Consider the following 26,073-nt stretch of genomic DNA (forward strand, 5'->3'; position numbering starts at 1 on the left):
CAATTAATTTTGAAGTGCAGTCACTGATGTTTTGTAGGCAAATCTGGCAGCCAACAAAGCCAGACTAACAGCAATGAGATAAATGATGAGTTAATGCGTATGTTTAGAATTCATTTTGTGCAAAATGTAAAAGGAGTTGAAGCAACCTGATAGTTCCAGTAGTGCAGTGCTCATTATTTCACCAGAAGATCACCAAGTTTAGAATAGGTCATGCATGGAAATAAATCTGAAGGTCCACTTTCTCCCTCTCCGGAGAATTGAAATGAAATGAAATGAAATGAAAATCGCTTATTGTCACAAGTAGGCTTCAAATGAAGTTACCTAGTCACCACATTCCGGCGCCGGTCGGGGAGGCTGGTACGGGAATTGAACCCGCGCTGCTGGCCTGCCTTGGTCTGCTTTAAAAGCCAGCTATTTAGCCCTGTGTTAAACCAGCCCCAGAATTGACACTGTATTCCATGAAAAATACAAGTTGAATCAGAAAAAGGCCGCATATAAAAGTGAGATTCTCTTCAAACATCCAGGCAGAATGCAGTGTGACACAGAGCAGACACGATGGGCAAAGAGGTCTCCTTTGCACCATGACAATTCTGTGATATATTTGTTTTATATATTTTCTTTGCATTGTGAGTAGTCCCAGTTCCTTTTTCCAGCTTATTTACTTTGTTCTCATCATAGAATCCCAACAATGCAGAAGAACAAAGAAAAGTAAAGCACAGGAACAGGCCCTTCGGCCCTCCAAACCTGTGTCAATCATGATGCCCAACTAAACAAAACCTTCTGCCCTTACTCGGTTCATATCCCTCTATTTCCTCCCTATTCATGTACCCATCCAGATGCCTCTAAAATGCTGCTAATGTGCCTGCTTCCACCACATTCTCTCGCAGAATGTTCCAGGCACCCACCACTCTCCGTGAGAAAAACTTACTCCACACATCTCCCTTAAACTTTCCCCCTCTCACCTTGAACCTGTGCTCCCTTGTAATTGACACGTCCACGCTTGGAAAAACCTTTGACTATGCACCCTGTCTACGCCTCTCATAATTTTGAAGACCTTTATCAGGCCTCCCCTCAGCCTGGGGCGGCATGTGGCGCACTGGGACTATGGGACCCGGGTTTGAATCCCGGCCCTGGGTCACTGTGTGGAGTTTGAACATTCTCCCGTGTCTGCGTGGGTTTCACCCGACAGCCCAAAGATGTGCAGGTTAGGTGGATTGCCCACGCTAAATTGCCACTTTATTGAAAAAATAAATAAATAATTAGGTCTCCTCTCCGCCTCCGTCGTTCCAGTTAAAACAATCCTAGTTTATTCTGTTATGGGCCAGGGTTTAGAGAACCCCAAAGTGTAGCATGGAGCTCACCTGACCCACAACTTTTACTAGATTGTGATATGGGGAGCATACGACCCACTCTACAGGTGTGGTACAGCAGAAATGGAAAAGCATTTTTTAAAGCAAAACAATGTTTATTCTATGAACTCAAGTTAACCTTTTTCAAACATACAGTGAACATCTTAACAACCATTAATTCAAATACAACCCCCAAAGAATACAACACTAAGTAATCCTTTAAGCTTTCCTTTTAACATCCATAAGACTTAAAACATCTTTTACCAGAAGCACATTAGGTTTACATTCACTACTGAGAACATTTATAATTCTGAATTCACCAAATGATCAAGAGATAGTCTTTTGGTAGCAGAGAGAACAGCAGTACACCTGCTTGGTCTAGCTTCAGCTCCAACACTGAAAACGAAACTAAAACACACCCTGCAGCAAACAGCCTAAAACAAAAGTAAAAAGCTGACAGACAGCCCAGCTCCACCCACACTCTGACATCACTAATAAACACCCATTTCTTAAAGGTACTCTCACATGATAATTCAACCTCTCCTCATAGCCAACACCGTAGAGACCAAGCAACATCCTGATGAACCTTCTTTGCACTCTCTGCAAAGCTTCCACGTCCTTCTGAAAATGTGGTGACTAGAATTGCATGCAATACTCCAAATGTGGCCTAACCAAGATTTTATATAGTTGCAACATGATTTCCTAACTCCTGTACTCAGTGCCCCGGATGATGAAGGCAAGCATGCTATTTGCCTTCTTAATCACCTTGGCCACCTGTTGCCATTTTAGGGAATTGTGAACTGCACGCCCAAATCCCACTGTATGTTAATGTTCCTAAGGATTCTGCCATTTGCAGTATAATTCATACCTAGATTTGACCTTCCAAAATGCCATTTCTGTGCCCAAGTCTCCAATCTATTTCTATCTTGTTGTATCCTCTGACAATCCTCGGCACTATCAGCAACTCCGCCAATTTTCGTATCATCCATAAACCTACTAATCACCCACATTTTCCTCCAGATCATTTATATATAATACAAACAACAGAGATCCCAGCACTGATCCTTCGGAACACCACAAGCTACAGATCTCCATTCTGGAAAACACCTTTCCACCACTATTCTCTGTCTTCTATAACCAAGCCAGTTCTGTAACCATCTAGACAGCCCACCCCGAATCCCATGTGATTTTAGTTTTTGTACCAGTCTGCCATGTGGGACCTTGTCAAATGCCTGACTGAAGTCCATATGAACTACACCCACAGCCTAGCTTTCATCAGTTTTTTTTTGTCACCTCTTCAAAAAACGAGCTGTAACATTGAGGGCTGAATTTGGCCTATCGGGTCTGCACCGACCCTCTGAAAGAGCACTCCACAAGCTCACTCCCCCGCCCTATCCGAATCACTCCTTAACCTTTTCTATTCCTTTTAAAGTTTCACCATTTATTGTATATTTCTCCATTCATCCAACCAAAATTATATTTCTTCACATCAAATTTTATCTTGCATCTGTTTGTCCACTTGTGTCCTGAAGTTGCTGATATTTCCAGTATTTTTGTTTTTACTATTGATGTTAGGCTCACTGGTTTTGTGGTTACTCTGTACCCTTTCAGCACTTCTTAAACAGGGGTGTTGCATTGGCTGCTGTCCTCTGACACAATTCCATATCCAGTGATGTTTGCAAAATAGTGGTCAACATCTTTTTTAGAAGTACTATGTGATAATTTCCCAAACCAATTGTGAAATATTGTGTCAGTGGATCGTCCTGCCTCTAGGATTTGGGTTCAAATTCAGGACAGGGTAATTAATGTTTGCTGGCGCTAAGGGACTCTGCGGAGCATAAATCTGCCCTGAATTCAGCAACAACTTTCATTTATGTTGCAGCTTTTACATAGGAAAACATCCCAAGGCACCTCACCTGTTCATCAGTTATAAGTAAGCAATTAAGACTGCTAAATGCACTCTTACCTTTTATTTTCTGTAATGTCCTGGTCCTCTTTAGCAGTAGATTTATGTTTTCTTTCCTGACCTAAAGTCGTCCTCTGTGCCAGATGAGAATCTGGGATTATCACTCCTTCCTTTATGTTGACCGCCTTGTAGGAAATTGCATTACCAGACGCAGTCTCAAATAGTCTTTCTTTGGAGTTCTTTCGGTCCAACGTTTGGCAGAAGCGACTGCTGCATCATTATCTTCTGAATTCTGAAGTAATGAGCAGTCTTGCTATGAAAGACCACAGAAGGTGTGGGTAATGGAAAAGGTGTCACATTGAGAAGTAGCATCTGAGGTCAGGGATTAGCCTCGTTGGTGAGGGTGGATATAGATAGCTGTACTGTACAACTGTCTGGGCAACAGCTTACTTGAAATGGGAAGGCTTTCATTCCTCGTCACCAAGTCTCGAAAGACATGCTTGTTAGGTGAATTGAACATTCTGAATTCTCCCTCCGTGTACCCGAACAGGCGCCGGAATGTGACGACTGGGGGCTTTTCACAGTAACTTCATTGCAGTGTTACTTGTGACACTAATAAAGATTATTAATATTAATATCTCTCAAATTAGTTCATCTTGTCTGTCTAACAGTAGGAATTTACTTCTGTATCATGAGCTGGGGATTTCCATTCCTGACCAAAGTCCTGTGGCAGGAGCGGGAACCGGGAGTGTTTCGTGCTGCAGAGGCCGATGGGGGCTCGTGTAATGTTGGACTAATTAATTATGCAATTGTGGGTTTCCCGACCTATTGCATGGGGGTGGGCTGAATGGTACGTGCCCTGCCGTCATATCCAAGCGCCATATTTAAACAGCACCCTGACATCTACCTCTGTCACGATCCCACCATATAAGGAGATGGCCTGGCGATCCCAGGGGGCTCCCAGGGTCATGGATGCTTCCCTCAATGTGCTTCTCAATAGAGTGGAGGCCAAGAGGGGCATCCTGCACCCTGAAGATGGAAGGAAGAGGTTGAGCTGTGTGACCAGCCCTGCATGGGAGGAAGTCGCCAGGGTGGTCAGTGCCCACAGCCACCACTGGAGGACTGCCCTGCAGTTCTAGAAATGGATAAATTACCATCCATGGTAAGTGAATCCTCAACTGGTCACATTCACCTCACTGAATGGTAGAGAGGACATGGGGCCTCAGTGGAACCAATGCATAAAAGGGCTACTTAGTGTGACACAGTAATGCCTCATAGCCCCACGGCGGTTTATCTAATCTGCAGATGGAGAGGATGGGGATGATGAAGGGAAGGGTTAGGCACTGACAATATCAGCTAGCACCACTAATGACCTCTCATAGCCATTTCCATTTGCATGGGCTCACCCCTCTAGAGGGCAACCTGCAGTGCAACAGTCACATGGCACACAATCCAATGGGTTATTTGTAAAGATGAATGCATGAGAAAAATCCCTGAAACCTAATTGCTTTCAACTCCATCTTTCTTTGCGCAGGAAAAATTAGGGGACAGTAGGGGGAGACAGAAAGAAGACAGTAGGGGGCCTGTCCAGACTGAGGAACCTTAGAGTTTGAGGAGCAAGCAGCCAAACTGTTCGTGGAGGAACTGGATCGATCCTGCACAGATGGTGAGGTTGGCAGGCAGGCCATGCTGGAGGCAGCTCATGCAGTCGCTCGCTCTCCTCTCTCACTTACAGGTGCCAGCAGGAAGAGGAGCCCGCAGAGGAGCGAGGACATTGGGGAAGAGGAAGAAAGTGCACCTGTAGAGCCATCACAGTAGTCACTTGCACAAAGACACACACCTCAGTAGGTACTAGATCTAGTTCAGGCAGGATCTCACCTTCTGGTGGTCAGCACGTGGAACCGTGTTCCCAGCAGGATACTTGACTCACTTCTATCTGCCCCCATACGGAATCTGGGTCACTGCACCACCCCAACACCTCACAGTGGTGACTTGTTCGCCTGAGGCTTCTGCCGGAGTGTATGATGGGCCATATCCAACTCTGGAGGGGACACCAGCACCCCCTCCGCCACCATCTTCCCAAACATCTGCGAAAAGTATGCAGTTGGATTCAGGCCCTCCACGACCTCTGGCACCTCAACTACCCTGAGGTTTTGTCTCCTCGACCGATTCTCCAGTTATCTACCTTCGCTCTCAGATTCGTGTCCTTTTCCGCCACCGTTGAGATCTCAGCCTCCAGCAAGACGATTTTATCACTGTGTCTCGACAGCCTCCACCCCTTTAAACACCTCGCCATGCTCCTTTACAGCCTCAAGCCCTCTCCAACGCCTCACAAACCGGACCCAGCACCTCCTCAATCGACTCGCGCAGTGTCGAGCATCACCCTGCCTCTCAAAATGCTTCTCAAATTGCTTTTTGAACTCGATGGCCAGTACCACCATTAGCATATCTGCTATGATCGGGTGACCCCAGCTGCCTGACCAGCCGCCGCCATCTTCCCTGCTGAGGCTCAACCGGAAACCTCCGAGTCAGTTGAAGAATTTTCAACTGCCGACCTCTTAGTTGTGGACCATTTTGACATAATCCTCCTCTAGGACCCTTCTACTATCTTATATGAAGAGATTGTCCACTGAATAACCCCAAGAACCAGGCAAAAGCGGCCAAAAAACAAGTAACTTTGCAGGAGCTACCTAATGGTTTTCCTCCTCCGACATGCCACCACTGGACATCCGGCCCACCGTTGCCTGAGCCCTTTATCTTTCATTCTTTGCAGGCTGTCCAGGCCTCCTTGTAGATGAGTCCCAACACGTCTATGCCACGTTGGTACGGACATGTTCCTGACCGATATGATATCCCGTTGGTAGTGTGGATAATTGGATCGGGGACGCAATTCTGGCCGGGCCTTCACTTATGTTCCAGCAACAGAATGCAAAAGAACTTGCTGCCTCTGGCGGGAAAGGCGATTTGCCATGACTGGTTGGAGGACACATTCCCACCGTCATTTCATGCTGGTGGGTAACCTATTCTTCAGCTCCTGCCGCTTTGCCCACCTGCTGCTGTTGGGACCGGAAAATTCCAGCATGTTAAGAAACTGAGGAGGGAATAGAGTTAGTCAATTGGATCTGTTTGCTAGATCACCATATAAATCAATTTGTTGCACTTTGATTAAAACCTGTTCATTTTGTTCCAGTGGATCAACATTTATGGGATTAAAGACCATGCAAAAAGAACAGACATGTGTATGAATTTGTTCAGTGAGCAGGAGAATGAATACAAGATGTTCGAAGCCATGAAATTTCTGATGCTGTGCAATGTGGTTGAGCTTCATGAGAACATGAGAAATGGTGAAGATGTTCCCAGCTTTTGTGATTTTCTCTTTGCTCGTGATTCTTCACCAGATCCTTTAAGTTTCATGATGAACCATCTCAACAACGTTGGCGACACAGGTGGACTGGAACAGGTATGTAGTGGTTAGGACTCTCCACAAACTTTCTTTATTTGTGTACACACATTTTCTTTATTGTGTAATTCTGAAGGTGAATCTGCTTTCCCAATAGCTAAACCATACAAATTGGGGTGATGTATTAAATGGAATAGTGAGCCTCGGGGGTTAATCAACCATTCCATAGTGTGATATGCCTAACACTATAATTATGAATAGTACTAAATCACATTTCAGATGAATAATATCAGCCATGTAAGACTTGTTTTTATCATGGTGATCTGCTAATCTGATTCATATTCAAATAAAATTATTTACAGCAGTGAGCAATACGAATGAGGTATTGGCACAGAATATTAGATGTCCGGAGATCATTTCATAGAATTTACAGTGCAGAAAGAGGCCATTTGACCCATCGAGTCTGCACCGGCTCTTGGAAAGAGCACCCTACCCAAGCCCACTCCTCCACTCTATCCCCATAACCCAGTAACCCCACCCAACACTAAGGGCAATTTTGGACACTAAGGGCAATTTAGCACGGCCAATCCATCTAACCTGCACATCGTTGGACTGTGGGAGGAAACCGGAGCACCCGGAGGAAACCCACGCACACACGGGGAGAATGTGCAGACCCCACACAGACAGCGACCCAAGCCGGGAATCGAACCTGGGACCCTGGAGCTGTGAAGCAATTGTGCTAACCACAATGCTACCGTGCTGCCCAATGCTGGAGAAATTTGCAAGGGATTAACTAAATAAGCACATCTTTGTTCCACGCTGGTATATAATTTTCTAACTTTTGATCTGAACGTCTGGTTCCATTTACAGCATCACAGTTCCTGCCTTGTTATTTGTATGTTAAAGAAAGTATTTGCATTTGTTATCCCCGAGTGACAGGACCAGCTGGTAGACAGGGAAAGGGGTGAAACTTCAAATTGTATTTCTTTATTTGAAATGAAGCAACATTGTGTGGAGGGAAGGAAATGACATCAGCATGACTAAGGGGCTAAGATTGGATCCTTGGGATATTCCTGAGGTAGTGAGGGGCCAGGAACAGAATGTACTGGCAAGCATGGAATCCAGCAAGGGATTTCACACCAAGCTGTACAAGTGGCTTTGACAAAGGGTCACCTGCACTCAAACGTTAGCTCTTTTCTCTCCCTACAGATGCTGCCAGACCTGCTGAGATTTTCCAGCATTTTCTCTTTGATTTCAGATTACAGCATCTGCAGTAGTTTGCTTTTATTTTGTGCAAGTGAAGAGGAAGCTTTAGAGAAGGAGAATATGATTGACAATACGAAGGCTGTATAAAGGTGGAGTTGAGGTAATGCAGCATGGTGATTGTCCTGCAGAATGGAATTTGTGACTTTTGGAGAGAAACGGAAGGCTGAATATTGGGTGGTTGGTTGTAGTGAGGACAAAGGGATGGGTAATTTATTTATGGAGAGAGAAAAAACAATGCATGAAGGATGATTGTTGCAGAGTAATATTTCAATAATACTTGAAATATAATCTTCTGTCTAAAAGTTGAAATTATTATTTCTCTTCTATGTGTGTGTTTGTTTATTTATTTCTCCATCTTCTAGATTGAAATGCTTCTCCTTGGATTCACATTTCATTTGAAGATCAGAACCTTCAGACTCTATAAGTATGGCACTGAAGAATTTGAATCCTGTTATCAAGCAGATAGCCATAGAGAATGGTATGAAGTTCTTCTTCTGACTGAAGATGACCGACATTACAATGTTCCCATTAACTGGACCTGAATTACATTACTGAGATTGTGAGGAAATGTTTTGTCCGCATTTTGGGTATTTATATTGGCTTAATGCGGCTATGATAATCATTGTATCCAACTTTGTAGCAACCCAAGTCTATTATTTTAACTTTTATTGAAACATTTTTGAATATACTTGTAGTTTTTCAAAATGCAGCAAGTCTAAAGGTATCCAGCAAAATACAAATCTTGATCTTATTAATGAAAAACTCAAATCCGTAAACAAAACTAACATTATATGAAGAGTGAGACAATTGATATTTTATATATCTTTTTTTCGCCGTTTTTCCCCTGTCCCATCCCCTCCACCTCCTACTGAAACATTCCACCCTCTGGTACACGTAAGCTTAGACACTGTTATCCTAATGCTGCCGGCAAAAGGTCACTGGATAATCAGGGTGGTACAGTGGACTAGCATTGGTGCCTCACAGCGCCAATGACCTGGGTTCAATTCCGGTCTGGGTAACTGTGAAGTTTGCACATTCTCCCCATGTCTGAGTGGGTTTCCTCCCAAAGATGTGCAGGTTCGGTGGATTGGCCACACTAAATTGTCCCTTAGTGTCCAGGGATGTGTAGATTCGGTTAAGGGTTTATAGGGATAGGGCGGGAGAATGGGCTTGGGTGGAGTGCTATTTCAGAGGGTCGGTGCAGAATCAATGGGCCGAATTGCTTCCTCACTATAGGGTTTCTATGTATTCTATGTAAACAACGAATATTTTTGGAAAGAGGTCATAACAACAGAATTTCTGGAAAGTCTCCTACCATTCTGTATTCTGGAGCTTTTCATCATCCAAAAACAAGTCTGTCCTCTATACAAACCAAACTGCACTGAACCTGCTCCATTCCGAGCAAGTGGTGCCAAGAGACCCACTTCTTCATGTTTAATTTGCTGCTGCTGCTCCTCCAGAAAACCCCATTAAGCGAGGACCAATAAATCTATTCAGTGTGACTCAGTGACAATTGAGGCGGTGTTGCTGATTTTCTCCTTGGTTTAATTGCTCTGTTTTATTACCTTTGCTCTTGAGTCGCCAGGTATCTTTATGATACCGCCACGAGGTTCAAGTCCGAGGAATGATCAATAACCCAACACACCGATTAGTAAGATTTAAATCAAAGCACATTGATTATACACAGTAATCGCTACTCATGCACAATTTCTACGCCTAAGCTACTTCTACAACTAACAGGCCGATACTTAACTTGGAACTGGCCCACCAGGTCAGGGGAACAAATGGCCTTTCGTTCGGGTTCTGAGTCTGCGGGATTCGAAGTTGGTACGGATTGGTAGCTAGGAGCGCCTATCTCATAGCGAGCGTTGAATTAAGACTTGTGATTGTCGGTCTTCACTGCACCGGTCACGGTCAATATTGGTTTGTGTTGCTGGGTGACCCAGGCAGGAAGAAGAGCTGAAGAGGAGCTGCTGAAGAGTGAAGAGAGAGCAATTTGAACTTGGGGCTCAACTCTTATAGTCCCCAGGGGCTTTCCGCCTTTCGGGGCGGACCCTGTACCTGGTCCCAAGTGATTGGACTTTGTCCCAATCGCTTGGTTCGATTTTCTCCAATACTGGAGCTGTTCCCTGATCGATGGGCGGTCTTGAGGTGCTCGTTCACCTCCTTTGTGTTGGCTTCTGCTGGCGCCGGGGAGTCTGGCTTTGCTTTGTGTGTCAAAATGTTACTTATTGTTCCCGGGGATTGCTCATCAGTATGCAGATAGCTGTTACTTTGTTATGCTGATGGTCGCTGGTATCGATGTTGTCTGGTTTTTTGCAGAGGTAAATACACAGCAAACCTGCAGCCGCTGGTTTCTGTCTTGTTGGCTGACTTTCCCAGCAGCCTTTGCCGTTCGCCATTTTAAATCGGGAGTTGGCCAAATTAGGTGGCTACAGCTGTTCCCCACCAACTTTAGTAAAGTGGACTGAACACATTCAAAGTAATTTGTATTAATTTAGGCAGAGGTTCTTGAACTATTTTTGGATGCACCACGGAAACTTGTCTTCTCTAACTTCAGACAGTACTATGGTGAATTGTGCTGGGTGGAGTGGATGGGGAGTGGTGGAGAATATATCATTCTCTTTCTTTTACATTTTTTTCTCTGCTTCTGACAAATAACTGAATTTCAGAGGTGAGATAAGGATGACTACCCTCAACATTGGACTAAGTGTAGCATCAAGGAGTCCTTATAAAACTGAAGTCAGTGGAAATTGGCAGGAACCTCTGGAGTAATATCTAGCACAAGGGAAGATGGTTCTTCCTGTTGCAAACCAATCATCTTAGCAGCAGGAGATTACTGTAGGAGCTCCTTAGGGTCCAGTTATTTTCACTCTTTTAATTAATGGCCTTTCCTTCATCATAGGGTTAGAAATGGGATGGTTGCTACTGATTGTGTAATATTCAGCACTTTAACCTCAGGTGTAGTATTCAGCATCATTACCTCAGGTATTAAGCAGCATATGCCATCATGCAACAAGACCTGGACAACATTCAGTTTGGGCAAGAATCATTAATGCTGTACACTGCCAGTCAATGAACATTTTCAAGAGGTGAATCTAACCACCTGCCCTTTCAATATTGCCATCAATATCCTGGAGTAACAATTGACCAGAGCTCAACTGGAACATAGAACATTACAGCGCAGTACAGGCCCTTCGGCCCTCGATGTTGCGCCGACCTGTGAAACCACTCTAAAGCCCATCTACACGATTCCCTTATCGTCCATATGTCTATCCAATGACCATTTGAATACCCTTGGTGTTGGCGAGTCCACTACTGTTGCAGGCAGGGCATTCCACACCCTTACTACTCTCTGAGTAAAGAACCTACCTCTGACATCTGTCTTATATCTATCTCCCCTCAATTTAAAGCTATGTCCCCTCGTGCTAGACATCACCATCCAAGGAAAAAGGCTCTTGCTGTCCACCCTATCCAATCCTCTGATCATCTTGTATGCCTCAGTTAAGTCACCTCTTAACCTTCTTCTCTCTAACGAAAACAGCCTCAAGTCCCTCAGCCTTTCCTCATAAGATCTTCCCTCCACACCAGGCAACATCCTGGTAAATCTCCTCTGCACCCTTTCCAATGCTTCCACATCCTTCCGATAATGCGGCGACCAGAATTGCACGCAATCCTCCAAATGCGGCCGCACCAGAGTTTTGTACTGCTGCAACATGACCTCATGGCTCCGAAACTCAATCCCTCTACCAATAAAAGCTAACACACCATACGCCTTCTTAACAACCCTCTCAACCTGAGTGGCAACTTTCAGGGATCTATGTACATGGACACCGAGATCTCTCTGCTCATCCACACTGCCAAGAATCTTACCATTAGCCCAGTACTCTGTCTTCCTGTTATTCCTTCCAAAATGAATCACCTCACACTTTTCTGCATTAAACTCCATTTGCCACCTCTCAGCCCAGCGCTACAGCTGATCTATGTCCCTCTGTAACTTGTAACATCCTTCCGCACTGTCCAAAACTCCACCGACTTTAGTGTCATCTGCAAATCTACTCGCCCATCCTTCTACGCCCTCCAGGTCATTTATAAAAATGACAAACAGCAGTGGCCCCAAAACAGATCCTTGTGGTACACCACTAGTAACTGGACTCCAGTCTGAACACTTCCCATCAACCACCACCCTTTGTCTTCTTCCAGCTAGGCCAATTTCTGATCCAAACTGCTAAATCTCCCTGAATCCCATGGTTCTGTATTTTCTGCAGTAGCCTCCCGTGGGGAACCTTATCAAATGCTTTACTGAAATCCATATACACCACAGCAACTGCTTTACCCTCATCCACCTGTTTGGTCACCTTCTCAAAGAACTCAATTAGGTTTGCGAGGCACAACCTACCCTTCACGAAACCGTGTTGACTATATCTAATCAAATTATTCCTTTCCAGATGATTATACACCCTATCTCTTATAAACCTTTCCAAGATTTTGCCCACAACAGAAGTAAGGCTCACTGGTCTATAGTTACCGAGGTTGTCTCTCCTGCCCTTCTTGAACAAAGGGACAACATTTGCTATCCTCCAGTCTTCTGGCACTATTCCTGTTGACAAAGATGGCTTAAAGATCAAAGCCAAAGGCTCAGCAATCTCCTCCCTGCTACGCAGAGAATCCTAGGATAAATCCCATCCGGCCCAGGGGACTTATCTGTTTTCACCCTTTCCAGAATTGTTAACACCTCCTCCTTATGAACCTCCACCCCTTCTAATCTAGTAGCCTGAATCTCAGTATTCTCCTCGACAACATTGTCTTTTTCCTGTGTGAATACTGACGAAAAATATTCATTTAGCACCTCTCCTATCTCCTCGGACTCCAAGCACAACTTCCCACTACTGTCCTTGACTGGCCCTACTCTTACCCTAGTCATTCTTTTATTCCTGACATATCTATAGAAAGCTTTGGGGTTATCCTTGATCCTACCTGCCAAAGATTTCTCATGTCTCCTGCTCTTTAGGTTCTTCCTAGCTAACTTGTAACTCTCGAGCGCCCTTACTGAACCTTCATGTCTCATCTTTACATAAGCATCCTTCTTCCTCTTGACAAATGTTTCGACTGCCTTAGTAAACCACGGTTCCCTTGCTCGACCACTTCCTCCCTGCCTGACAGGTACATACTTATCAAGGACACGCAGTAGCTGTTCCTTGAACAAGCTCCACATTTCCATTGTGCCCATCCCCTGCAGTTTTCCTCTCCATCTATCTGGTGCATCCTAAGCCTTGCTTCATCGCATCATAATTGCCTTTCCCCCAAATATAACTCTTGCCCTGCGGTATATACCTATCCCTTTCCATCACTAACGTAAACGTAATCGAATTGTGGTCACTATCACCAAAGTGCTCACCTACCTCCAAATCTAACAACTGCCCTGGTTCATTACACAGTACCAAATCCAATACGGCCTCTCATCTCGTTGGCCTATCTACATACTGTGTCAGGAAACTCTCCTACACACATTGGACAAAAACGGACCCATCTAAAGTACTCTAACTATAGCGTTTCCAGTCAATATTTGGAAAGTTTTTTAAAATATATATTTTATTCAAAATTTTTTGGCCAAACAAAACAATACAAAGGTTTTCCTTTTTTCGACAATAAAACAGTATAAATAACAGTGGCCATTTTAACAAACAAATAAATAATATATAAACTAAATGCCAACTGCCATATCAAAAATAATAACTCTCCAAAAATAAAATCGAGCAGTCCAATATACATAACCTGGTACAAATATCTATACACAAACATCCCTGAGGACCCGCCCGCCCCCCCCCCCCCCTCCCCCCTGGGTTGCTGCTGCTACCTTCCCATTTCCTTTATCGTTCTGCGAGGTAGTCAATGAACGGTTGCCACTATAATTGGAAAGTTAAAGTCGCCCATAACAACTACACTGTTGCTTTCGCTCCTATCCAGAATCATCTTTGCAATCCTTTCCTCTACATCTCTGGAACTTTTTGGAGGCCTATAGAAAACCCCTAACAGGGTGACCTCTCCTGTCCTGTTTCTAACCTCAGCCCATACTACCTCAATCGACGAGTCCTCCTCAAACGTCCTTTCTGCCACCGTAATACTGTCCTTGACTAACAATGCCACCCCTCCCCCTCTTTTACCACCTTGCCTGAGCTCACTGAAATATCTAAACCCCGGCACCTGCAACAACCATTCTTGTCCCTGCTCTATCCATGTCTCCGAAATGGCCACAATATCGAAGTCCCAGGTACCAAGTTCACCACGTTATTCCGGATGCTCCTGGCATTGAAGAAGACACACTTTAAACCACCTTCCTGCCTGCCGGTACACTCCTGCAACTTTAAAACCTTACTCATGACCTCACTACTCTCAACCTCCTGTATACTGGAGCTACAATTCAGGTTCACAAGCCCCTGCTGGACTAGTTTAAACCCTCCTGAAGAGCATCAGCAAATTTCACCCCCAGGATATTGGTACCCCTCTGGTCCAGGTTAGACCATCCCATTTGTAGAGGTCCTACCGACCCCAGAACGAGCCTCAATTATCCAAAAATCTGAAACCCTCCCTCCTACACCATCCCTGTAGCCACGCGATCAACTCCTCTCTTTCCCTATTCCTCGTCTCACTATCAAGTGGCACGGGTAACAACCCAGAGATAATAACTCTGTCTGTCCTAGATCTAAGTTTGTACCCTAGCTCCCTGAATTCCTGCTTTACATCCCTATCCCTTTTCCTACCTATGTCGTTGGTACCTATGTGGACCACGACTTGGGGCTGCTCCCCCTCCCCTTAAGGATCCCGAAAACACGATCCAAGACATCACGCACCCTGGCACCTGGGAGGCAACACACCAACCGTGAGTCTCTCTCGTTCCCACATAATCTATCTATCCCCCTAACTATGGAGTCTCCAATGACTAATGCTCTACTCCTCTCCCCCCTTCCCTTCTAAGCAACAGGGACAGACTCTGTGCCAGAGACCTGCACCCCATGGCTTACCCCTGGTAAGTCGTCCCCTCCAACAGTATCCAAAGCGGTATACTTGTTAGTAAGGGGAACGACCACAGGGGACCCCTGTACTGACTGCGTCCTCCCAGCCCCTCTCACTGTCACCCATCTATCTTTATTCTTCAGAGTAACTACATCCCTGAAGCTTCTATCTATGACCACCTCTGCCTCCCGAATGATCTGAAGTTCATCCAGCTCGAGCTCCAGTTCCCTAACGCGGTTTCTGAAGAGCTGGAAATGGGTGCACTTCCCACAGATGAAATCAGCAGGGACACTGTCTGCGTCCCTCACCTCAAACATTCTGCAGGAGGAACATTGCACTACCTTCCCTGCCATCCCCTCTAGATAAAAAAAAGAAAGAAAGAGCTTACCTGTTATTCACTCCCCTTCTCAGCAAGCACTCACTCAGCAACCTCTGCACCCTGCACGATAACACCTGAGGGAAAAGAAAAGAAAAACTACTTACCAGTCACCAGCCAATGCCTTACCTGCAGGCTGTGGCGTCACGGTTCAACTTCTACCTGACCTCGAGCCTTTCTCTTGATCTTTACAGCGGTTGGTTTTTTTTTTAGTTAGAGGAGGGGGTAGGGAGGGAAACACTGAAGAAGTGTTTTGGGTTTAAGTGTCACTTGACAACAGCTCCTCCACAAACCACCTTCAAGTTAGGGTGACCGCAACGGAGGTATGAAAATCTCCCTTGCAACAGCCAATCAGCAGCTCTGCTCTACTGCCCTCTGCTGGATCAGCCATGTCAATACCAGATTAGGCTGGGTCTTCTACAGTGAGTGATTCATCTCCTGACTCCCAATGCCTCTCCAAAACCAACAAAATAAGTTGGGAGTTTTGTAGCCTTTCCATCACTTGCCTTGGATGATTTCAGCTGCAACAATATTCAAGAAGATCAACGTTGTCCAGGATAAAAAATGGAAGTCTGTTCACTACCTTAAATAACTACACCCTCCAGCACCGTCACACCATCGTTGTAACGTATACTATTTACAGGATGCACTGCAGCAACGTGATGCTTTTTCAACAACATTTCCCAAACCTGCAAACTCCAGCACTCAGAAGTACAATTGCAGCATGAGGCACCTTCACTTCCAAGTTTCCCTCCAAGTGGCAAACCATCCAAATTGGACATTGGGGCCATCCAATTGGGGCTGCACGGTAGCATTGTGGATAGCACAATTGCTTCACAGCTCCAGGGTCCCAGGTTCGATTCCGGCTTGGGTCACTGTCTGTGCGGAGTCTGCACATCCTCCCCGTGTGTGCGTGGGTTTCCTCCGGGTGCTCCGGTTTCCTCCCACAGTCCAAAGATGTGCAGGTTAGATGGATTGGCCATGCTAAATTGCCCTTAGTGTCCAAAATTGCCCTTAGTGTTGGGTGGGGTTACTGGGTTATGGGGATAGAGTGGAGGAGTGGGCTTGGGTAGGGTGCTCTTTCCAAGAGCTGGTGCAGACTCGATGGGCCGAATGGCCTCCTTCTGCACTGTAAATTCTATGATAATCTATGACATATAGCCATATAGACTGCAGCAGTTCAAGAAGGTAGTTTAACTCCTCATGGGCAACTAGGAATGGGTTATAAATGATAGCCTTGTTAGTGACACGGATATCCCAGAATGATTACATTTAAAAGTTAATAGCATCAATTACAATTCAAGACTGGTGTATGATCATGGAAAATTTTGACTCAATAGGAGCATATATTTATGTGAGGCAATGCATAACATAAGACTCCTTTGTCTTTATGATATTCGGAGAATGTAACCCCTACATCCAAAGCTTCCGACTAATGTTATATTAATAACAATTAGAAGAAAATGAGTTATTAGTGATCATCTGTTTGACACTTCTCAAATCAAATATTCACCTATAATTCCAATTTGTAATAGTATAATTAGATACAAAAAGCAAACAAATAAACAGATTTTAATTCTCTTATCAGAATTAAGCAAAGTTCCAAAAATGACCGATGGTGAATGCAGCGCGCAAATTCCTGGATTAAATTTGTTAAATGTTCTGTTCTTTGAGATTTATTGCACTGAGATACTTTCTGACAGTTTCATGAAATATCAGTGGTTTCAGGACTATATATACTTGGTTTCAGGACTATATTCTGGAATTCTAGACATGTAGAATATCATTATATTTAGTAATGTAACACAGGCTATTGAAGCCTCAGATACTCCTCCTCCATTGTATAAGTTACTGCACTTCGTTGGTAGACCCAGGGAGATTTTTTTCAAGCTCAAATACAACAATGGAAATATTGTATTAAAGTTGCTCAAACACAGAATATATTTATTACTGTAATAATGTCAGAAAGAGCCTTCACCACCTCTCTAATTTGCTCTTCAAACTTATTTGTCGCTCCAACAATTTTTGCTCTTTAAAAAACATTGAAATATCAAATTACCCATCTAATTTTAACATCAGAGTTGTTTGTGAAGTGCAAATTTTTGTGCACTACCAAAATAAATACCTGAAATATAATTTTTTAAAGATATTTAAAATGTGGCACATTGTGGGTTAGCAACCTTACTGCATCAAACATCTACTTTTGAATTTTGGCAGGAGGAAAGATGATTTCTGAAAAAGCGTTTAGGCTGCATCAAATAAGAAACATTTCTGGAGTTTTTAATATAAGATAAGCACGATCTACTTGAATGAAAACAGAGTCCCGTAGCGCGATTATCTGGGTGTGTCCCAGTGCTACACGCTATGGAACAGCCATTCGAGGTAGATTGGGAGCCTCGGGTAACACTCAGCCAAGGCCACACAGACTTGTTTTCAGAAGGAGATTGGCATGCCATTTTTAAATAATGTCCTGATCTCTCGACCCCCAAGCCCTAACTCCCCTCAGCCCACCCCGCACCTGCACAGGGCACCCCCGATCCGCAGCATGGGAAAAATGCCAGCCTGGCACTTTGGCACTGGTACCCTGACAGTGCCACCTTGGCAATGCCAGGCTGGCACACAGGCAGCACAGCCAGGGTGCTAGGATGGTGGTGCCAGTGTGCCTGGGTGGCACCAGCAGTGCCAGGGTGCCAACCTGCCAAGAAGGCAAGCACCTGGGGGCCTGCAATCCCCTGGGAAACCCCCACTAGTGGCGTTCCGTCATGGTCCCCATTTGTGAGGACCAGCACTGAAAGATGCATGCCCGAGATCTCCAAGGCGAGGTAGTTAGATCCCATGCCTTGGGTAAATTGTGGGAATGCATATTAGAATGAGACTAGCTGGAAACTAACATTGTTTATATGAGAGTTGACTGAAATTCTTGAAATAGGGCCTGTTCCTGTGCCTCATTGTTCTTAATTCTTTGCTAAGCAAATTTGCTAAGGATTCACATTTCGACGTCTCGCAAGATCTTGTTGGGCGTGGCGAGCAGGGTAGATCCTGTAATAGGAATCTCCCGGTATCTACTGCTCGCTACCTTTCGGGCGTAATGTGGCCGGTAGATCTCGCCCATAGTAAATGTGATTTTAAAAATTAGTTGCTGTAGTTTGAAGGGAATCCTTTAAATTGTCAGGAGGGTGACCAGTATGAAAACTGACAACGTTGTTTATATGAGAATTGGCTGGAATTCTTTAATTCGGTCGGAAACTAATTACGTCAAGGTTTGCTTGGCAGCTAGCTGGGTAGTCTCTCTTAGAGGAGTCCATTATCTTTAATGCAGAACTGTTTGAAGGAAATGCTTGACAGTCTGAACTTAAGGGAGTGCAGACAGGATAATCGGTTTAATACCTCATCCAGTGCATGGCAAGTCTAATAATTCAGCATTCCCGCAGTACTGCACTGAAATCTCAGCCTCTGTACATTCCGAGCACCTTTTGTACCCGTGTCCTAATCCCTCTAATACCACGAGGACAAACTAAACTTCAAGGGCAGGATTTTCTAGATGGCAGGGTTGTCACCTGAAAAGTTGGAGGGGAGCCCATCCCCACTGTGGTAGACGAGCAGTCATTTAATACTTGGGTAGAAGTTCTGCCTCAAAGAGCAGCCGGCCAATCTGATTGACCAGCAGCTCTGTAATCCCAGTGGTTGCAGCAGCAACGCAGACTGGGACTACAAGCTGTCCCCAGATTCTAGACCATGGAGTCCAGGCGAGGTAAGTGCAGGGGGACACATAGTGAGAAGTGGAAGTGAGGTGAGGCTTGAGGAAGTTGGGGAGAGGGTGTGGGGAGGGAGCACCCAGGCGGTAGAATTTAGGGAGCAGGTCACTTAAGATGGAAAGGGAGCCCTTGAGGCCAGCCCCTTTTTAAGCTTGAGGCACAAGCAGGGTCACCTGCTGAGCTTACCCACTGCCCCTAAACTCCTCCACCCAGTCTCAAAATTAAGGTGAGAAGTAGCCCGACTGGGACAAAGACAGGAGGCTCACTTACCCCCCCCACCCTTATAAAATTGCAGATAGATTTTGAATGGGCAGGAGGTCCATTCAAGGAAAATTTTGGGTTCCCCAACAGGAAATCCTAAACTTCTACCCAAGACGTGTTTTGCTCTGTATTTGTGGTGTTGTAGGTCTGAAATGAACCAGTTGAATGTCAATGATAACTGTGTTGGGCTTGCCTCCTATGTTAAATCTTAACACCAACAAGCGTCTTCTAATGTTGCATTGTCCATTCAAATAGCCTAATACATGGCAGAGATTCAAAAATGCAAGACATAAAAAGAAATAATTTGGTGTCTTTGATTAAATGACTGCACTTCAAAAGTATTTCATTGGCAGTAAACCTCTTTGGGATGTCCGAGGATTTTGAGCAGCAATATATAAATGTAACTTTTCCTTTCCTTTATTCTTTATGCTTATAGAGGATGCATCTGTTCCTTAGACTGTTTCTTTCTTCTCCACATTCGACCTCACTCAATCACTCCTCCCACAAAGGTGTGAAAAAATACTTTTGTATTTAGGATTATATTTTTGAAGGAGTAGCCTAAGAGTACTCTTTAGTGGTGGCTTGATATTGGAACCAGTGGCAAGCTCCGCTCTCAGAGGATCTCTTTGAGAAAATGTTGATCGCATTCTAGTGGTCGCATTGAGCTCGGGCGTGAGTGCAATGTGGCTGGTAGATCCTGGGAGACGCCTCCCGCGGGCTTCCTGGTAGCCTTTACGCCTCGTGGGAAATACCCAAGTATAACCAAAAGTGGCGTGACCAACTATGTACATGCCTACATAGATTTTAAACTGCAGCCGAGCACCATTCAGTACTGGTCCACACAAACATGGACCAGGTGGAATGGCACCCAGGTGATCACCGATGCCATCGGAGACCCCTGGGTGAGCAGGGATAGTGCAGTGTGGCCCCCTAGCCCTCCCTGGAATGAGGGCACCTTAGTGCTCCCAGCTTGCTGCCAAGATGCCCGGGTGGCACTGTCAATCTTGCAAGAGCACTGCCAGGGTGCCAATGTGGCATTGCCAAGGGTCAGGGCCTGAGGGGGGTCATGCCCAAGAAGGGAGTGTGGTGGAGGGTATGATGGGTGGGGGGTGCAGGGCAAGTAAGTGGGGGCCTCTGGGACTTTGGGGAGGATGACAGGTGGGGGTCCTGGAAGGGGGAGCTTTATGGGGGCGGGAGGGCCTGAAGACAGGGACCTCATAGCGGGATGTCCAGACTTGATGAGGGGAGGGGAATGCCAATGTGTGTGAGGCACCCTTTCAAAATGGTGGCCTGATCATGGAGTTCAGCTCCCCAGTGATGAAAAAATTCCAAGTGTGGGCTAAACAGGGGAGAAACTCCCCAGGGCCCAAAAGATTGACTAGATGTCATTGAATAGCGGTGGGGAACTCTCCCTGCAAAACCCACCTCAAATGAATTTTTCCATTAAATTTCCCCTGTTACTTCCACAACTGATTTATATTTTTGTGGTTACATTTATTTAGTCACGAGCTTTGTACAGTATATGACAATTTAGGTGACAACATAGTAGTTCGTAGAATCATAGAAACCCTACAGTGCAGTAGGAGGCCATTTGGCCCATCGAGTCTGCATCGACCCTCCGAAAGACCAGCCATCCCCGCCACATCCACATAACCCCACCTAACCTTTGGACACTAAGGGGCAATTTAGCATGGCCAATCCACCTAATCTGCGCATCTCTGGACAGTGGGAAGAACACGGAGCGGCCGGAGGAAACCCACGCAAACACGGGCAGAATATGTAAACTCCACTATTCTGTTGCATCCTTCCAGTAATTCACAAATGGACAGGAAAGCCATTTTAAAATGATAAATTAGAAGCATGTAAAACTTAATTTCCACTATTTCTTTCTCAGAAATATGTGGTGAAAAATTAAGTTTAAATCATTTATGCATGTAATTTTTATGTGTATTTTGGTCACAAAAGCTTGTGCTTCTACCAATAATGAAAGAGGCATTATTTACTAGTTTTAAGATCTTTTAGTTTTGGTTAAATTGTGAAACATTGTAAGTTCCATGATGTTGATGAGTCATTAAGATATTTTGACTGTAAAATAAAGATAGCTTCAATATAGATTTATTTGTTTTGGAATATGGAAATGTATGGTATTTGACAAAGCTGTGTTTAATATCCAAGTGTTGGAAATGTTATTTGATATTCTTGTATATTTTAAGATGCTGAATTGCTGGCAACCCTTTAAAAGCATGCTGGTTTGTTCAGCTGCAGTACATTCCAGTGGCGGAAGGTGGTGCTTTACTCATAAAGTAAAAGCCTTCAATTCCAGTCAAAAAACATTAGATTCTAAATTGTCTGCTTTGTAAAAGGTGAGAATAAGATGGGGCTTTTTGTTACGATAAATAAAGATATTTTTGTTTGTGGACCTTTCGTATCTTTTAAAAAGGTTGCTGAACATCAAAATGTGACTGAAGAATGTTTAATGTACAAACATTTCCACAGATATTCTAGTGGATTATCAAATTCACGTTCCTGATCTTTTTAAGTTGCTCTTGTCTGTTTTGCAAGAGATAAAATTATTTTAAAAAAAAAAAGAATTTGTAGTGATTTTTGTAGTTAAATGTGATACTCAGACAAAGCTTGGCATTAATATAAAACTGAGTAAATAATTTTATAAATATTGATTTAAAAATTGTATTCAATTTTTGGTGGCAATTGTAGATTTAAATATTTGTATTGATATATTTGAACATTTGTTGGAATTAACATGCTGAAATCAACCATGAGCAATAAAGTGTTTTTAAAATCCTTTTACATTTTATTTCTTTTTAATAAACAATATATCTTGGATACCTACAAGGCAAAGTAGCTTATGATCATGTTCAACATTAAGTGATCAGTGATTCTTCGCCTCTGCTTTCAACATTTCAGATTTCTCCCTGTGTATTTCCTGTCCCACTGGTAGGATAGACGGTGACATACAATCTAGTCGGATTGGCTTGGCGATAAATAAAGCTGGCCTTGTTAGTGAAGTCTGTATTTGAATGAATTTTTAAAGCCCTTGTTCCTTACAGATTACTCACACATCTCCCATTCTAGCCATTCCGCAGCACAATTTCTATATTCACTGACCTATATCCAAAGACTGCAATCTTTAGAGCAGTTATATACCAGGCACCTTAATCATTTTGTGGCAGATTAAGCTTGGCCGCATCAAGGCTTCACTCTCCTGAAACTCTTCGATCTGTTCACTCTCACATCCAATATCAAGTGTGAAGAGGTAATGGATATCTTTGTCCCCATGATTGAGACATTCATGTAGATGTCTCTGCTGTCATTTTTCTCTTGTTTTCCTCTGTCCAATTGATGTTTGATCTCCTTCCATTCTGTAGTTCTCTCCCATGCCCTCTGCACTTCCCAAGTGGATCACATGCATGAAACCTACCTGCTTCTTCTTTCAGTCCCTTGCTGACCTAACTTCTAACCACTCCATTACCTTTCCTAGACTCTTGCTTACCACAGTACTTCCCTCAGGCATCTTACTCCCTCAAAACCAGCTGTCCTTACAAATCCCACTCTCTACTATGCAAACTCCTATTACTCTTTAAGGATGTTGAATCCCATTATCTGCCAATACCCTGCCTGTCTCCTAAAACCTGTCACACTGAATCTCCCCTGGTCAGATGTCTACATGATGTTCAACATAATGTGATCATGCCAACCTCATTCATTGCCTTTTTTCTGTGCAATGTCTCTATAATTTATCTTCCATCTATTTCAATGCAGCCAGTGGATTTCAGAGAATTACGTTTCTTGCCATACCTGCAGTCACAAGGAGCTACCCTTTTGCCTGAATATCCACCAAATCTGATAAATATTATCAAGCTATGCTTAACAATCTGTAAATTCTTTCTTGAGGCAGTGAGCAGCCTTCTATAAAAGTGCATTTTGGAAGTGCCATGTTGTGTTTGTTGTAATATATATCTTGCTTATGTTTGAGGATTTGGCAGTAGAATCGTATGGCTCGGTTTCATTCATCACCCTCCATCATTTGACAAATTGAAATTAGCATCTAAAAGCAACACATACCGATAAACAAATATGGTGCCCAGCAACCACCCCCAAGCCAACTTTGCATATCAAAGTCACTTTGATTTAGACCTTTGTTTGACGAGGGTAAAACTGACTTGAGAACTACTGCTGTAAATGTCACTAATCTCCATAGTGGTGTTATTGACATTACATCTCATTGACATGTTAATAGAAAAGTAGAGGAGTAAGCAAGCATGAAGGTAGCAGCTCGTGACAGAGTATGAGCTTGGGAATTTAGTAATTAAGAGAATTTTCAGGATTAATCTCATTAATCAAGTTTACATTTAGCATTTAACTATAAATTACTGTTAAATTCCTTTCAGTCTTGGGAATAAGCAAGCTCTTTGCTGAAGTGGTAGCAACTGTCATGATGAGATATATAAGAACCTGAGCGATATGGAACGATCAATTAGTTCCAGGTGTAATAATATAAGAAATAGAGCTTGGTTATTTTATAAACAAACTATTAAAAGAAAAGAAAACAATATTTAAACTTTTATCTATGCTCTAACACAAACACATTACGTGTGGTGTCTTAATCTTAACACAATATTTCCCATTAAACATCACTTTAAATAACCATGCCGGTTACACAGACAGGCCAAGGCAATGCTTCATTTACAAAACAATTTTTCTTCTGTTCGGGACATTTATTCAGAACATTTTTCCAAAGCCTGCCTGAGGGGCAACTTTCATAATCTCTCTGGTCGATTTCATAGCCTTCTGCTGTAACTGTTCAGAACAGCTCCCTCTCCACACGCTCAGCCCACTCCCTCAAACAAAGGTTCTCCCCTGAGGTGGCTAGATTTGAAGGTTCTTCCCTGAGGTGTCCAGATTTGAATCCATTATCGTTATCTTGGCTGCCTGATTTCCTACTCCCGTTTCTACAAAGAACAGAGGTATGCAATTCATATACAACTTAACTTCCGTTGACAGACAAATAGGTCATCAGACTATGATTGGCTATGTCTGGTCAGACAAGGTTGTCCTGAACGACGATGCATCTTGGGTGGATCATCCTAGCTGAACCAGGGCATCCTGTGTATTCCCACTAATGAGGTTAAGTCTGAATGGGACAAGGTAACTCAGGCTGTAGGTGTATCTCTCTGACTCTGCTGTTCTGTTTAACTCTTTAACATCTTGCCTGCTATGTCTTGGACGTTTCTGGAACCAAGTTCCTAATATCTCCCTTTCATGACACTACAGTTTGTTAATTAGGTAGCTAAGTTATAACTGGTTTCTCTAACCAGCAGTCATTGACTCATGTTTGTAGAATTTTAGTTAGTAAGGTAATCTTGCTTACATAGAATAAGCAAGCGTGAAGGCAGCATCCCCAGACAGAGTGAGTTTTGGAAATGTGGTAAGTGAGGGAATTAGGCGCAGTGAGAGGAGGTGCTATTCTGACCAAATGTCCTTGGGTGCTGATGAGCACCTATGTAATCCATAGCAACCATACCGGCAATAAATATCTGCTGCTCGATGAACTTTGGTTCAGAGTTGATGATCTGGAGTCTGAGCTTCACCACTGATGCATCAGAGAGGGGGAAGTTACCTGGAGATCTTGTTCCTGGAGGCAGTCACACTCCTTGGGCTGGGCACTTTGAATTTTGTGTGTGGTCGGGGACAGCAGGACGTGACTGAAAATGGGGACGGTATGGGGATCTATAAGATAGCACAGGAGGAGCCTCAGGTCCTAGGTTCCTGGCAGCTTGTGTGGATGAGAGCAGGGAGGATGAACAAACTGACCATGGCACAGTGTCCAAGGGAGCCATTCAAGTGGGGGGCATTAACAAGAATGTAGTTGTAGTAGGGGATAGTACAATTAGCAAGATAAGCACCATTAACTGCAGCCATGAGTGGAGTCCTGAAGGCTATGTTCCCTGTCCAATACCAGGGGCTGAGGGGGGACTTAGAATGGGAGGAGAAAGATTCATTTGCTGTGCTCCATATAGATACGAATGGCATAGATATGACTAAGAAAGAGGACCTACGAATAGAGTATGACGAGCTAGGAGCTAAGTTTTAAAAAGTGTAAACACAAAAGTAACTGGATTACTCCCTGAAACATGAACAAATTGGCATAAGTTGAATAAGACCGGAGCCGGTGGCTGAAAGATTGATATTTTGTTTATCATGGAGAATCGGTATTAGTATTTGGAAAGGAGGGATAACCTTTCCCTGAGCTGAGCTGGGACCAGTGTCCTGGTAAATTATTGAATTGTATAGCTAGAGTTGTTGAGAGGGCTTTAAACTAAATGGGGGAAGGGGGGAGGGGGGGGGGGGGGCTGCGGAATGGGGGGGGGGGGGCAGCGTGTGAGAGGAGATTTGGTAGATTAAAGTGGAAGGACAAGGCAATAATGCAGGAATGGACGGAGTGTACAAACATAAGAGTGCACTAGAAAAACTCAGAGTCGGCAAAACAGTAAAAAGACAAAATTAAAGGCTCTTTGCCTGAAAGATCACAGCATTTGTAATAGGATGGATAAATTTATAGCACTAATAGAAATCAATGAGTATGATAGGATAACCATACAGAGACATGGGGCGAAATTCTCCGGAAACGGCGCGATAGCCGCCGACTGGCGCCCAAAACGGCGCAAATCAGATGGGCATCACGCTGCCCCAAAGGTGCGGAATGCTCTGCACCTTTGGGGGCCGAG

At 44.0% G+C, this 26,073-nt stretch overlaps 1 protein-coding gene across 1 annotated transcript in view; it reads left to right on the plus strand.

Moving 5' to 3' along the window:
* Positions 1–17,313, plus strand: part of LOC140425347 (inactive ubiquitin thioesterase OTULINL-like) — a 151,517-nt gene extending 134,204 nt beyond the window's left edge. The window contains exons 7-8 of the mRNA XM_072509519.1: positions 6,446–6,715; positions 8,284–17,313. Of these exons, the coding sequence (XP_072365620.1) occupies positions 6,446–6,715; positions 8,284–8,463 (450 nt within the window). The 3' untranslated portion in view covers positions 8,464–17,313. The remainder of the gene's footprint in view (positions 1–6,445; positions 6,716–8,283) is intronic.
* Positions 17,314–26,073: the final 8,760 nt, after the last annotated feature.

The sequence above is a fragment of the Scyliorhinus torazame genome, chromosome 6, assembly GCF_047496885.1.
Source record: "Scyliorhinus torazame isolate Kashiwa2021f chromosome 6, sScyTor2.1, whole genome shotgun sequence".
Taxonomy (NCBI): Eukaryota; Metazoa; Chordata; class Chondrichthyes; order Carcharhiniformes; family Scyliorhinidae; genus Scyliorhinus; species Scyliorhinus torazame.